This window comes from Phasianus colchicus, chromosome 3 (genome assembly GCF_987193195.1).
Source record: "Phasianus colchicus chromosome 3, bPhaCol1.hap1.1, whole genome shotgun sequence".
In the NCBI taxonomy this organism is placed as follows: Eukaryota; Metazoa; Chordata; class Aves; order Galliformes; family Phasianidae; genus Phasianus; species Phasianus colchicus.
In genome coordinates, this window is record NC_143438.1 from 22,259,378 (window position 1) to 22,274,331 (window position 14,954).

The 14,954-nt window shown below is 40.4% G+C and overlaps 1 protein-coding gene across 1 annotated transcript in view; it reads right to left on the minus strand.

Annotated features, from left to right (window-relative positions):
- Positions 1–6,275: 6,275 nt before the first annotated feature.
- Positions 6,276–14,954, minus strand: part of BASP1 (brain abundant membrane attached signal protein 1) — a 48,043-nt gene continuing 39,364 nt past the window's right edge. The window contains exon 2 of the mRNA XM_031589236.2: positions 6,276–7,897. Coding sequence (XP_031445096.1) covers positions 7,154–7,888 — 735 coding nt within the window. The 5' untranslated portion in view covers positions 7,889–7,897 and the 3' untranslated portion in view covers positions 6,276–7,153. The remainder of the gene's footprint in view (positions 7,898–14,954) is intronic.

A 14,954-nucleotide genomic window follows, 5' to 3' on the forward strand; every position in this document is an offset into this window, starting at 1 on the left:
AATTACAAAAACTTTTATTTTAAATAAAATGTTGGAAAAGATTCCCAAGTAGTGTCAGAACCTATTCTATGAGAAAGGTTATTCAATGTTTAATAGGACTGAAATTTTCCTTTACAGTATTGTCATTATCAGCTACTGTTGTTTGTTTTCCTTTTATTTAAGAATAAACAAAATGAAGTGCAGCTGACAATGTTCAGATAGTAGGACAGAGCAGCAAAGTTTAAACCAACAATTCGTTTAGCACACAGACATGATATCTTTTGAAATCTCCATAAGGTCTTTTAGCTTACAGTGAATCATTTCAGAATCCTGGGCTGCTGCAGAATAAAAGGTTTGCTCTTTGAGGCATGCACCAATTTCTAGCAATGTAATTATTTTTTTCAACTTCTCCTTTCCACCAAGTCAGTTCATATTCTACTTGGGAAATATATAAAGTTTTACATACTCAGTCCAGAATTCTGACAGTAATGCCAGAACTCCACAGAAAAAAAGAAAAAAAAAAAAAAAAAAGACAAAAAAATGTTATTAATGGAACATCAGTATGGTCTGCCACTGCAGTACACTATTCTCATTAACACAAAATAAACCAAAACCTGATAGAAAGCCAATAAAACAGGGATAGGGGAAAAGGAATGCTAAAAATAACAGCCACTGGAATGGACAGACCACAAGCCCAGCAGCTGGCTTCCTGCCACCCAGGGTATCACCAGTAGCCTAGTTTCTCAGGGGAACTGTGTAGCCTGTGATTGAAACACCAACCAGGTTGAAGTTTTCAAGTACTAATGTCTAAGTTATAAAGATTTTCTCTAGTTTGTAGTTAGTATGACTTAGCCTGGCAGCTATGAGCTTTGCCATGCCTGTCCCATTCCCAAACTGAAAAGACCATCTAGGGGGAGAATCCTGTGCTACACTGTGTTTCTGAACTGGCTGGAGCTGAGTGGAGAAAAAAAAATAGTTGAATTCTATTCTTTTCCCTATCCTAATGTGCACAGCTCTACTCTGCCCTTGTAAGCCCAGTATGATATGTTTCCTTTTCACATGAGACAGAATGTTGAATTTTCCCACGTGTTAATTTAACATTACTGGCCAGTGGAACTGCCAATGATGTTTAGCAAGTCATTCATTTTGCAATGACCTGATGATATCCCAAACAACGGTCTAGCATGTGAGATCCTGTGAGAAGATCTCACCTTATCCTCACCATAAATATCATGTAAAGCCTTTGATTTTTTTCTTAGTAAATAGAACAAAGTTGTAACTCATTCAGATCTGCACCTGACTGACTGAGCAATCTCAAAATCATCTTGATCAGGCCAAGTCCGTGATGTGTTTAAGTCATCGAGAAGCTCAGTCAGCTTCCAGGTGCAACAAGAGATACTCGGAGATGTAGATGGAGTGTGGAGTGTTCCTCCACACTCGCAGTGTGGAGGAAAGAGCAGCTGAAGATGGAGGGAATGCATTTAGATAGCTGTGAGAGGAAGTGCTGGAATTAATATTTACTGCCAACACAAGTAAGCATGCTAAAAGTGGAACAAGTATGCCAGTATCAAGAAGTTGAGGGAGACTGGGTAACCTTATAGTGACCAGTTAAGATATAATGATGCTGTCTCTGGAAACAAAAAGATTGCGTCACAAGCCAAATGTCCCAGTTCCTGTGCCCATATTTCAAAATATCCCCTACCTTCCCTCTGCTCAACAACAACAAAAATCCAAGGTATTTCTTGATACACTCCCAGCTTCTTAAGAAAGACTGAAGGCTTGATTCCTCCACTTCTTAAGCTCAGTTCAATGCACTGGAATGAAGAGGAATTCAATGTGTGCCAGAGAAAGCAACTTCTATGTGAGACAGAGAGCTGATACGTCTTCCATTTAGGAAAGGCATGGCCAACCCCTGGCTCTCAGTCTGCATGTGGCCCAACACAGCTGAAACTGTGGCCTGGCTGCTGCTTCTACTCCCCACCAAGCATCCTCACTCGGACCTGGGAGCACACCCACTTCTCAGCAACAGCCAAACATCAGTGTGCTATTAATGTATTTGAGTTGCAACTAGGGCACAGGCAGGACACTATGCAGTACCAGCTCAAGTTATAGCAAATAATTGTGTACATTTTGATTCATTGGTTACACACAGTCCTCTGAACAGTGAAAAGTACACAGCTGTGCTTTCCATTTTGGTAAAGGAATTTGAGAACTGGTTTCAAGATTGAAAAAAAAAAAAAAAAAAAAAATCATATTTTTTGTATTTGAAACTTCATTTTCAGTTGACATAAATTATCAAATGGAGTGCATAGAGTTGCAGTCAAAAAACATACCATTTCTCTTTGCTTTTACAAGCCTCTCTTATCAGTGAAAAACATTCCTCACTTTGCAATCACATCTTACTCTTGCCATCATTTTTTGGCAGTATGCACATTTGTGAAAAGATATTGTCAAGGATAAAGCACAGTAAGAGAAAAATTTTATCAAAAATCTCCAATAAACACCTTGGGACCTCACTAAGAACTGTAGCCACTGATATCAAACCAGATAGTGACGCATTCCTTTCACTAAAACAAGGTCACATATCCCACTAGTCTGTATTTTTGTTGCTCTCTTTTTAGTTTAATTAAAGAATATTAAAGATTAAAATGAATTTTGTTACTTATATACATGAACTATATTTTATATTTTATGAGGGCTGCTCCAAAAGTAATGCCTCCTATTTTATAGTGTTGGCCCATGATATCAGCAGTGGATGTTGGTGGTATGGCAGTAGAGGCTGAATCTTCCTGCCAATATTCCCTTACGTTTTTTTGCTGTGCAACAGTTGGCAGCAGAGGAGCAGTTTGACAAAATGGTGTCTGACATGAAAGTGAAGATGAAGCAAAGGTATGGAACTGAATTCCTTCATGTGAAAAAAGTGGCACCCATTAACATTCATTGACACTTGAATGTTTATGGAGACCAAACCATGGATGTGAGCATGGTGAGGGGTTGATGGTGTATTTCAGCAGAGAAATGTGTGTCAGCTACAGAGAAGGCAAGTCACCTTCGCTACTGCAGATTTTTATGAGTGCAGCATGAATGCTCTTGTTCATCACTGGCAAAAAATCATTGATGGAAGGGACTATGTTGAAAAATATTGTTTTGTAGCTCAGAATTTGCTCTATCAAATATTGTGATTATGCTCTTTGTATCAATTGTAGTTTCCATGGAAATAAATAGGAGGCATTACTTTTGGAGTGACCTTTGTGTATGAGGCTCAAGATAATTCCTGTTCACTCAACACATCACAGGACAGCCAAAAGGTTGGACACCCATGAGTTTGAATCTGGAACAAAGGGAGAACAAACAGGGAAGCCAGTAACCTCAGGTACATACAGTTGTCTAATCTCATACCTAGAAGTGCTGTCACATACAGCATCAGTGTATCCTGCAATGTTTTATTTTAAACTTGCTTCACAGGGGTGTCTATCCCATATAGACGCATCAGTACACATTACAGAAACCAGCTTCAGGGAAGTGGTAAGTGTGGTTCTGAGGTGGCTATATCATTATGAGTATTTTAACATAATTTTACTTGCTTTTCCATCTCAAAATTCCATGATTAAAACATCATGTTTCATTTATGTATAATAATGTATATTTCATATACAGTAATAAAAATAAGTGAAGGTTAAGTTGCTCCTCTTAACATTGGTGCTGTGAAAGTGGGAGTGAAGCCAATGGCACTGACCTTGTTATTGAAGGGATAGAAACAAATTCTTGATGATTTCTAAGGAAAAACAAGGGAGACTTTGCAAACATCTCTCTGTAGAGGCTTTAAACAATAGTAAAGGTTTTTTCCCAGGGTTGAGTTTCTCTATTCCTTTGGCATGCTTTCATGAAAGGGCTGAGTCTTTGAGGTTATCTGTAATGTGCTTACACTGAAACCATTAGCATGCCTGTTGGCTCAGTACTCTTTACATACTTTTTCTGTTATTAAAGAGTGATTACAGATCAGAAAAGGAGGAACTTGGAGATGAGCTACTGCACTGAGATGAAGAAAAACAGGGCTCTGGCCCCTTTACATGCCATTTCAGGAAAGGAACATGCTTCATGTTTCTATTATCCCCATCCTACATACTTAATTCACGATCTCTTTGAGCAGAGGTGGTGTATTTCCTTCTGTATGTAGGTGCAGCAACACTGTGGAGTAATGGCCTAAGCAAGAATGCTTCTGCACTGCCAGTTGCATGCTTTTAAATATTTGGTAAGACTATGAATAAAAGAATTAAAAATATTGTATGGCAACTTATAAGTTTTTGAGAAGATCGAGCACAGAAATGCATCAGTTTTTGGTAGCACTGCCTCTCAGCTTCCTGATGACATGTGCCTACTTCTGTGCCTCTATGTTAGTGATTTCCAGTCACATGGAATGACATTCCCTTGCACTACTGACAGGATCAGGAAGAAACTTCCTTCAACAAACAAGCTGTGAGAACTGCAGCATGTATGTAAAGAGTATTCTGTCAAAAGCTGCAAAAAACTGCTTGGTTTGGATGCAGCTCTGGGGTATAAGGGTATTTTTAACTGTCTCAAAGAATTAATGTAAGACTACTTTTAAGACCAGGTCTAAGCATGCCAACTGAAGACATTTTAAGAGAAAACAAAGCACTGTCAAATAGATTGTCATCTGTTTTAATACGAGATTAAGTGCTACTTTGAAAATTTTATTGAAAGTGAATGGGTGTGGTATCAGACAAGGCGTGTTATTGTCAGTAGGCATGTTTGTAGCCATCCCAGTAAACAATTTACATACCTGTTCTCCACTGGCAAGCACTTCCAGCCTGAAGGCAGAGCATCAGCTTAGTTCCACCAGCACCACTTTGGTTCCATACTGCGTCACCACGAAGTACTGCAGGATCTCTGCATGCCTCCTCTTCATCCTGGACCTCTCATGAAGTTCATGGAGGAGTCCTGGGCAGAAGTTTTCCCTCTCCAAGACAAATCTACACTGGGGAACAATGGCAGAGGGCTCTCACAGGTTTGCTAGAAAGCCGCAGACTTGACCTCACAAGAATGCTGTAGGTCATGAGAGCTGTATAAGCAAAAAGTTTGGCGAACTATCATGAAGGTGCTAATCTGCCTAACCCCTGCAGTTCTTCATCTCTTTTGTCTGAGAACTCTGCCTTCTTTTTAAGCTGGAGTAGTGATCTTTGTGCAAAATAATCCAATTTATTTTGATATGCTATGCAGGAAATGAACTCCTTTACATTAAGGATGCAAAAACTTGATGGTGGTGCCGGATTCATGCAAGTATTTGGCCTGATATGAAACCAGGAGGATTGCTGCTGTCTGTTCCAGGAAGCTTTCCCTGGGTGAACCAAGGCACATTACTATCCCCAGCATGAAGTAAGACCCCCAAGTTTATGAACAAAATAAAGGATGAAGATTATGAAAGTCTGTAAAGATAATTATCCTCACTGTGTGGAGGTAGAATATGTGAAATAACGTATGTAATTTTAAAGTAATATTTGCCTTCTTTACTAAATACAAGACCATGTATCCCTTTGAATTGTGTACAAGCTGTGTTTCTGTTTTCCATTGGCCACTTCTCTCAGAACCTGTGCTCAGTCCAAGAGCTTGCTGGTAGACTGAAAATGCTGTTTTAACCAGTACTGTGAATTCTGCACCTCATCTGTGTCCTGCAAGGACATTGCTCAGAAGAAACTTTGTTTATCAGTTATCTGCTGAGTGAAAATGTGGCAAAAAGCAAAACTATTGAAGAATGTTGTTTCTGCTAGGCTAAACTCTGCTGAGTTACACAAAGTTAACTGTATTTGAAATCAACAGATTCAGCCTTATTTGATAGCTGCATTTCATCTCTTCCACAATGGCAATGGGAAAAGGAACAAAGTGTATCAGCACTAGAAATATTTTAATTGGACTAGGATTAAATGCAATTGCCTTGTCTTAAGAGATCAGTTTATCAAATCCACTGTCTTACTTGCAGTTAAAAGCCAGCCAGCATGCCTCTGGCTCTTTGAAACAGCATTGGTGCCTGGAATGAAACATGTATGAGAGGTGCTGTCCATTTGCCACTTCCAGCCTCACCTGTGAATGCTTGTGGCTGCTCAAGCAGGAGTTTATGGCAGCATGATTCTGGGATTGTGAGGCTGACAGTATTTTTTTACCTCTACTTTGCTATAAATAGGAGAGTGAGCAGCCCCAGATGTAATGCTTCTGCTCTGGATGTAAGGATTTCCTTTGCCAAATTCCTAAAGTGAAAGTGGAGATTTAATCAGTCTTTACACTTTTATATTTTTTAAATTATTTAACTTTTATTACTGTTGCACCATTTATACAATTACATATAATTTCAATGCATCCATTGTACATTTTGTTTTTTTCATTTGTTTTCCAATGAGTGTGTGTTGGTGTCTGTGACACAGAATGGAAGAGAAACTGGAACTGCAATGAACGCAGACTTTTCATTTCCACTGACCAATAAACAGAACTACAGGTGCACCCAACCACGGACATGCATTAACTCGTCATGAGAAATCTAGGAAGGCTAAGTAGGATGAGAATGCTTTTTACTCCCAAAAAATATTTGGAGAGGAAGAATTGGAGGATTGGCATTGAGAAATATGTGGACAGCTAAGTGGGTTTTGTCTGAAAGTTGGCATTCATCCACTGCATAAAAAAAATATCAAAATAAGAAAGGCTGTAAATAAAAAAACCACAGAAAATACTGCTTTCATAAAGATCTGATTGCCTTGGCACAAACCCAGTGGGCAGAATCAAACGCATCACTCCCAAACCCCATTACAGAACAAAAAGAAGATTTTGATACATTGGTGGAGTGCATTTACAGCAGTTCAGATACAAAAGATGTGCTGTACTTTCAGACATCCATCTATTTTACTTTTTTTTTTTTTTTTTTAATCCAGGACTTGTGTCAAGTTGGCAGAAAGTATATTAGATATTTCCCCACAAAAATACTATTTGGATTCTCCCCCCTCCCTCCCTCCCAACTTGATGGGACATCCTTTTCATTTTTTTCCTTTTTTTCCTTCTCTTTCTGGGCAATACTTTTTGTTATTTCAGATCTGAAACGAGTTAGTATAGCTGAAAAAATAAAAAAAAGACACAGGTTGTTTTAAGTGGTTGTTTCAACAGGCTGTCCAATTTAATCTTGCACTGCTATGGTTTGATCCGAATTAGTCGCTGGGGCTTCAGAAGGTTTCGCTTCCTCTGGTGGGGCTGATGGGTCCGAGGCCTTGGCAGTGGAACTAGGTGCTGCTGTGGCTGCTACGGTCTCCTTGGAAGAAGGTGCAGCCTCGCTGCTGCTAGGTTTTGAGTCTGAAGCTGGGGCCACTTCGCTTTTAGTTTCTTGGGCTGCAGGCGTTGCGGGAGCCTCAGTCTTTTTGGCTTCCCCTTCCTCTTTGCTCTTGTCATCTGCTTTGCTGGGAGCTGTGGCTTCTGAAGGCTGGGAAGCTTTTGCATCGCTGCTAGGCTCAGAAGTTTTGGGTGCTTCGCTACTGGCAGCAGGAGCAGAGGCTGCAGCTGGCTCCTCTTGCTTGGGTGCCTGTTCGTTGTTCTTCTGTGGCTCTACTTTCGCATCAACAACAGCCTCTGACTTCTCTGGTTCTGCTTTCTGGGCTTCTTCTTGGGTCACTGTTTTCTCTTTCTCCCCTTCTTTTTCTTCTGTCTTATTGGCAGCGACCTGAGCATCCTTCTCGACCTTCTCCTCTTTGTTGTTCTCCTTCACTTCTGTGGTCTCTGTGGTTTGTTGGGCATCCTCAGCCTCCTTTGGAGTCTCCTCTTCCTCAGTTGCTGCTCCTTCAGCCTTCTTGTCTTTGTCTTTAGCTTTTTCATCATTGACACTGTACCCCTTCTTCTTCTTGCTCAGTTTGCCTCCCATGTTGGAGCTCTGTAACAGAAAAAAGAAAGAGGTGGTTATTCAAAGTGTTTATCACCAGGAGAATCAAAAGCAGATCAACTGAGTTACAGGAAAACCAATTCAGTCTCCTGAAACAGGGACTGCAACCACTGGGTTGGCTGCTAGCAGCCAAGCACACCCAGCGTGATGAGCACCGCTGCTGCCAGGCTGCCACCCCACTCAGCCCCACAGCACTGCAGCCCCAGAACTACTGCCACATCCCCAATGGACAATCCTGCTTCAAGACCATCAAGAAAAGGGCATCACACACAACGAGGACCTCAGCCGCATCACACCTCATGGTCACGCACAGCGAAATCGATACAGATCAGAAGTGCTGAGAACAAACGACAGCAAGATATCTGCCCCTCAGCAAGGCAGCTAAAGTAACATGAGTACTTCTGAATGATGTGTACTGCATGATATCATGCAATAAAAAGTAGAGAGGAAAAAGAGGAGTGCATGCTTTCACCCATGTTTTCAAGCATCAGGTGCACGGTTTGGCTGCTTAGTAGAGCTGATATGGTTACAATTGTTGAGCACGTGTAACTATATCAGTATTTATATACCCTACGTGTGGGAGTCTTCACTAAGAATATTTAAAAACTTCCACAGTTCCTGGAAGCAAATTGAATCTATTAAAACAGGAAATGCTTGCAGATACATTGCTTCCCTCATGGACTTGAAAATCCCTAGGATTGCCTAAAAGATAGTATCTATGTACTAAAACAAAGGTGTTGTTCATCCTCAGCAAAAGGTTAACAAAACCATAATTTCCTTGCTTCACGCTATTTGAAAACAATTGAAAAGGAAATTTTTTCACAATACTGCTAAACAAATATGTAAGAGCTTCTCCAAGTGGAGATGAATCATTCTCAATTTCTGTTTTTATAAAGTAAATAGTCTTGTAGGCCTTATTTTTTCTCACACTTTCCAAAATTCTGAGTATAGACGAGCTCATAGTACACTATATAGTAAATTATTATAAATATCAATGAGAACCAGCTGCTTCTCAATAGTTTTCCAGCAGAGACCTTTCTCAAGAAGAAGAATTTGCCAGTATTGTTGAAGGGTTAGCACACAGCCCTGTAAGGTGGTAATCTAATATTGCTAAAACACTACTTTATTGTCTGAGGTTTTATGGGTAATGCCACTAAAAGGATTAACTTCCACAGAGCTGCAGTTGAGCAACCTAATCTCTACCTTCAAGGCAGAGATGCCAGGTCTTTAGCTATTTAGGGGAACAATATGGATGTTAGTTGTTTTCTAGACTTCTTGATACTCCAAAAATATTATTCCAGCTTACTATTTATGTATAGTTAAAGCCAAAATATTTGAAAGGACTTTTTTCAAGTCAGCAGGATCAGAAATTTATACTGAATTCACGTGTGTATCTGAATTTGCAATCTCTAATTAAGCCTGTACTTGTTTCCCAGCGAAGCCTAATTTTATTTGCTACATATTCTGTATTTTTCCAGATTTTGCTATTCTTTGTATAGGAACTCTCAAAGATTTACTTTTTCCCTGCCAAAAAAAAAAAAAAAAAAAGGAAAAAAAAAAAGCTTTCAACTGCAGATAAAGCTAGCTAGAGAATGCATATGCCAAAGGACATTTAATAAGCAGAGAAGCATTCATATGAGAAAAGTGCTCCCAACCTATGATCAGAAACATGCACTGTCTTTGCTCGGAGGTAAGATGTGAAATCGCTGAGTCTCAATTTGCATCACAGCCAGCTGGCTCGAGAGAGTGGAGAAGATGGAGACTATCATTACGCTATTTAAATGTAAATATTTACAGTTACAAATGGACTGCCATAACAGAACATAATGGACTTTATAGCAGAACAGATTCAGTCCTTACGACACCAAATCCTGAATCTTCTCCCTATTTAAAAGCCTTCGTCACAACTATACCAGGCCAACATGCAACCCCAGTGTCATAAAGAAGCTCTACGTTATGTTCTCCAATCAGAGTCCCATGTATTCCACAGTCACAGGCAGATGCTGCTCTGGTCCCTGTCCCACTTTATCCCTGCCTGAAGGACAGCTCTGCATTGTCCATAGCAGCCTCTTGGAGCATCAGGTAGAAAGCAAACCTTAGAAAGCATTCAGAAAAGCAGCTGTACCTGGAAGATGCCTAGCACATAGACCAAGGCACAGCAGGGACAATACTGCCTGATGCCATATGAAGGCTGGATGCCAACATTCTTGAAAACATTCACAAGGAATTATTGTCCTGTCTTAAGTGTACAACACTGGTTTTAGTCTCTTCATCCAAGTCATTCAGCTTTGCTGCCAATCAGGTCACTTTGTTGTCTAAGCAGTGGTGGGTTTATGAAAACAGGCATTCAAAGTAAAAGAAGCAGAGAGAAAGAGAAAAGGAGGAAGGGAGAAAGAAAAGTGCCACAGTGACATTTATTCAAATAAAACTCCTTGAGAAAATATCTCAGTGCAATGTCTCAAAAGTGAAATGGCAAACTACATTAAATCACTAAGGCCTCTATGCATACAGTGTTAAGTCTACCCTACATTACTACCTGTACAATAACTCTTGGAAGAGTGATGACTTCTTTGCTTCCCCTGCCAAAGAGATAAAATCTATCAAAAAGGAGGATGACAATAGTTAAAAAATGTGAATGACAAGCCTTGAAGAAAATTTGTCTACAACTACTTACTTTTATAAGCTATAGCCAAGTATGCCTTCAGTTATTTGCACTGCCACTGTCCCATAGTGGTTCTTAGCACCAGAAGCTACCAGGTAAGCACTCTGTAATAGGTATATTCGAAAGGAGGGTTCTCAAAAATGCTGGTGCCAAGCACCATTCCTGCAAAATGGAACAGGGTTTGGCAGCTGTGTCTCTTCACTGTTTGATGGAAAAATCTCTAGAGACAATCTAGAAGCTTTGATATAAGAAGCAGCAATATATCAGTTATTTTCAGGGAGCTGTGATGAACAAGTTGGCAGATCAGTGTTTCTGAAAATCAAAGTTAAATACCACTCCAAAGTCATAAAAGACTTCATCTACTTGTCAGTGTGCTTAGTATTCTTTAGCTGCAGTGTTCTTCTTAAAGAGGAAGAAACAGACCCAGTGAGCACTACAGAGGATGTCTAAAGAGGAACAAGATTTCTCAAGTTCCTAAAAACCAGTCATTTTGCTTATCCTGAAGTTTCCATTCTCCTCTAGAAAGCAAGAAGAGAATGAAGAGCTGGCACAGGTATCTCTCTCATTGAAATAATCTGGCAGTATTTGCATTACAAACTACCACATCTACAGCTCACCTAGAGCATGTTAAGTACTTTGAAAATGGAATGTTCATGATAATCAGGATTTCCTGGGATAAAAAAATCAAAAAAAGACTTAATGTCCATAAGACCATTACATAGCAGTAAGAACAATTCAAAGATACCATTTGAAGATTGAGATGATAGGATAGCAGTGGGTCCCTGGAATAGAGGAAGCATGTACTTGCAGTTTGGGTAAGAAAATATTATTTCCACGTTCTATATTTCAACTGTTCTTCTGTAATGGTCAAGTTCCTACAATTAACACCTTTCCCTCTCTCTCTTCTGTCAGTAATGGTTTGTCTGGCCCATTAGTTTTCTTAAGTGTCTATAACTTTCTAGAAATTTCATTTAGCAAACACTTCATCTTATGAAAGGGTCTGGCCCTCACAAGAATGAACAAGCAAGGACTTCCTGTTATCCCCACCCTCAGTACAGAAAACAGTGCATCACAAAAGGATGAAAATTACAGATGAGCACCTTTAAATTACCATCATCTGATTGCCAAAGCTAAATTCCTAAAGCTCCTGTTAAACTTCATGTGGAGTGTGAGGAGCTCAGTCCACCTCCAAAAACACATTTCAGGAAGGAAATAGGTACCTTCTAAAATCCTGCTGCCCAAAGGGCAATGCAGGCTCTTGTGATGAGTTGGTCCAAAATAGCCCTGGAGCAAGCCAATTCCCAGACATGAGTTATCTCATATCACCTGCATACAGGAGCAGTAAAATGTACATTCCTCCCAAAGCAGGTTAAAAACACTCCAAGTCAAAGGAAATGCAGATCCCAGAAGCTGCCTCAGCCCCAGTTGCTCAAAGTAAATAAATAAATAAATATTTTGAAGAAAGCTTTGCATCTTTACACTTCATTGAATTATCTTTACATCTCTGTTTTGAAAAATGAGTGGAAATGTTCATACAAGCATGTACATAGGAACTTAGGGGGAAAAAAGGGATTTCCAAACATAATTTTCAAAAGATTTTCTGAAACTTTTGTGAAAGAAAAAGAAGAACTTACTACTTCTTAAGATATAAAGTAGAATTTCATGCTTCCCCTTACACGTACACAAATGCTCCTATCTCACCAACCCCAACAGTTTACCAAGTTAATTTTAGAAGATGTCTATAGCAACCTCCTCTATAGAATTTGGTAATAGCTCTGTCTTTTAGCCACAAAGACCTGCTTCTCTGTTGGCTCTCAGTTATCCTCACACATCTTTCTTTTCCTCTGTTATTACATGGAATTAACAGAGCAGAAATGCTAGGTCTCAGTCAGGTTCAAGCCTCGTCATACTTCAGTAGCAGTTAATTTTTTCTCTCCTCTCCTCTCCTCTCCTCTCCTCTCCTCTCCTCTCCTCTCCTCTCCTCTCCTCTCCTCTCCTCTCCTCTCCTCTCCTCTCCTCTCCTCTCCTCTCCTCTCCTCTCCTCTCCTCTCCTCTCCTCTCCTCTCCTCTCCTCTCCTCTCCCCTCCCCTCCCCTCCCCTCCCCTCCCCTCCCCTCCCCTCCCCTCCCCTCCCCTCCCCTCCCCTCCCCTCTCCCCTCCCTCTCCCCTCCCCTCCCTCTCCCCTCCCCTCCCCTCCCCTCTCCCCTCCCCTCCCCTCCCCTCTCCCCTCCCCTCCCCTCCCCTCCCCCCTCCCCTCCCCTCCCCTCCCCTCCCCTCCCATGTTCTAGAAAAGGGATAGGAACAGTCTCTCATGGTCAGGCAGGCTGTGGTGCTGGTGGGAGGGAGGCAGTGGGAAGCAGGACCCTGACTATCTCTCGCCTGCCTCAGGAGTTATATAGCTGGCAACTCCAGGGGCTGGGCAGCTGATGCAGTGCCTCACCTACAGCTTTGTGATGGGAGCTGCACGTATCTGAACATAACAAGATATTGGTTCATTAGATGCACACAATAAAACATGTCCTGTGGTCTCTGAATTTCTGGTTGTTTCAAGCTGAATCCTTAAAACTTAACAATTCAGTGTGTTTATTGTGTATATAGTTGGCCAACGCTAGTTTTATTATTGTACAGTTATCTTTGCACAGTAAAATAAAAGCCAGTAGAAGACATCTAAGAGTAGTATTGCCAGTCTAAAGGTTTAATTTGATTAATTTCTTTTTTTTTTTCTTTATTTAAAGAGGAACTTTTATTTTCAGGTTATTTAAAAAGTCCTGGGGACACATACCACGCAAAAATAGGAATGACACTGTACTTTTTTCATGTAAGCCATTTGTCATTAACACATGTAGATGATGACAATTTATAATAGATTGACATTATGAGGGTTATAATAATTTAAACACACTGCAGGCAGACATGAAATTGTGTCTGGCTATCTAACAATTCATACACGAGTAACTGGTTCATTTGAGAAGTATAATGAGTTATCATAAAAGTTAATGAACACATGATAATTATTTTGAAAGGAAATTAAAATTTCATACCTGAGAATGACTAAGATCCAAGTGAAATACTCACTTAAGCTCTGAGATATGTGTTAATTCATCGGTAAGGAACCTATCAGCAGGTTCATCAGAGGCAAAGTCTTTGCTGAAATAATCGACTCACATTAGCATCAACCTGAAACCACAAGTACCTGACATGCATAATTCATCTTTGCTAGTTAGCTAGGCAAAATTCCTAAGTAAAAATAAAAGGTGAACATTATTTGATCAAGAAGCAATGAAGATCTTTTGGGTTGCTTTGATAGCAGCTATCAAAAGCTTCAGACTTTGTCCTCCTCACTTGGAGGACTGTTCAGCTGAGACCAGATGCACAGAGCCATGGAAGGTCCACCACTCAGTCTGGCCGGTCAGACACCAGCACTACTTTAGTTTTAGGAGCTTCTGCAGAAATACACACATCAAGGAGCTGTATTAAGTAATCTTTATGCATGTTATCCTTTACTAAAGACACTCCTGTACAGTGTCGAACTGTGCACTGTATGAGGACGTGCTGCAGAGCTGTTCTGTAGCCTTCTGAACATGGTAAGTACACTTCATTTCTTTAGGCTGTTACAGCCTTAGCTTCTCTGGGTGTAAAGCCATCTAAAAGACATGAGCAGAACTTGGACCAGTGTGCTGTGCCTTCTCTGTTCCACAAGCAGCATGGAAATGATGCTCTGCTCTGTGCAAATTTCTACTCACCGCAGGCGAGGCTGTGCTTTGCAGGCAGAGATCATATTTTCTATCAGACCAGCTAATATAGATAGAAATAGCATTACTCCAATTCACTTTAAGCCACTGTCCCTACCTGAGCAATTTTAGAGTTAGCATTATTTGATACCTGTCTATTGCAGATTTCAAATCAGAACCACAGTGGTTTTGCCATGTCTCTTTTTTCAGTGAGCCAACACAACACTGCCTTGCCCAGTAGCATAGGTAAAATTGCCTGTGTCTCTGGTTTCATCTCTGGCAGCTCTTCTAAGGCTATTTTGCACCATTTGTACAAAAATAGAAGTTATACTAAAAACTGACCAGCACAGAGGAAGTGTAAAGTAAAGGGTGATGCATGTGTCTCACAGCCTTGCATTCAGTTTGTTCAATATTCTGACTGCTGAAATTAAAAATGCTTCCATCCATTTTAATTTCCCTCATCTCCCCCATTCAGTATACCAGTCTTCCTACAGGCTGGAGTCCTACCTCATCTTCAAGGCATTTCTCTTGTATTCAGATTACCTGCATATACTCTTTCTGTCAAGCAATAAAAACAGCATACGAACATGTACATGCAGATACAAACATGCAGCAAAAAGTCAGCCTGCCCCAGATCGAGATCCTAATCACAATAT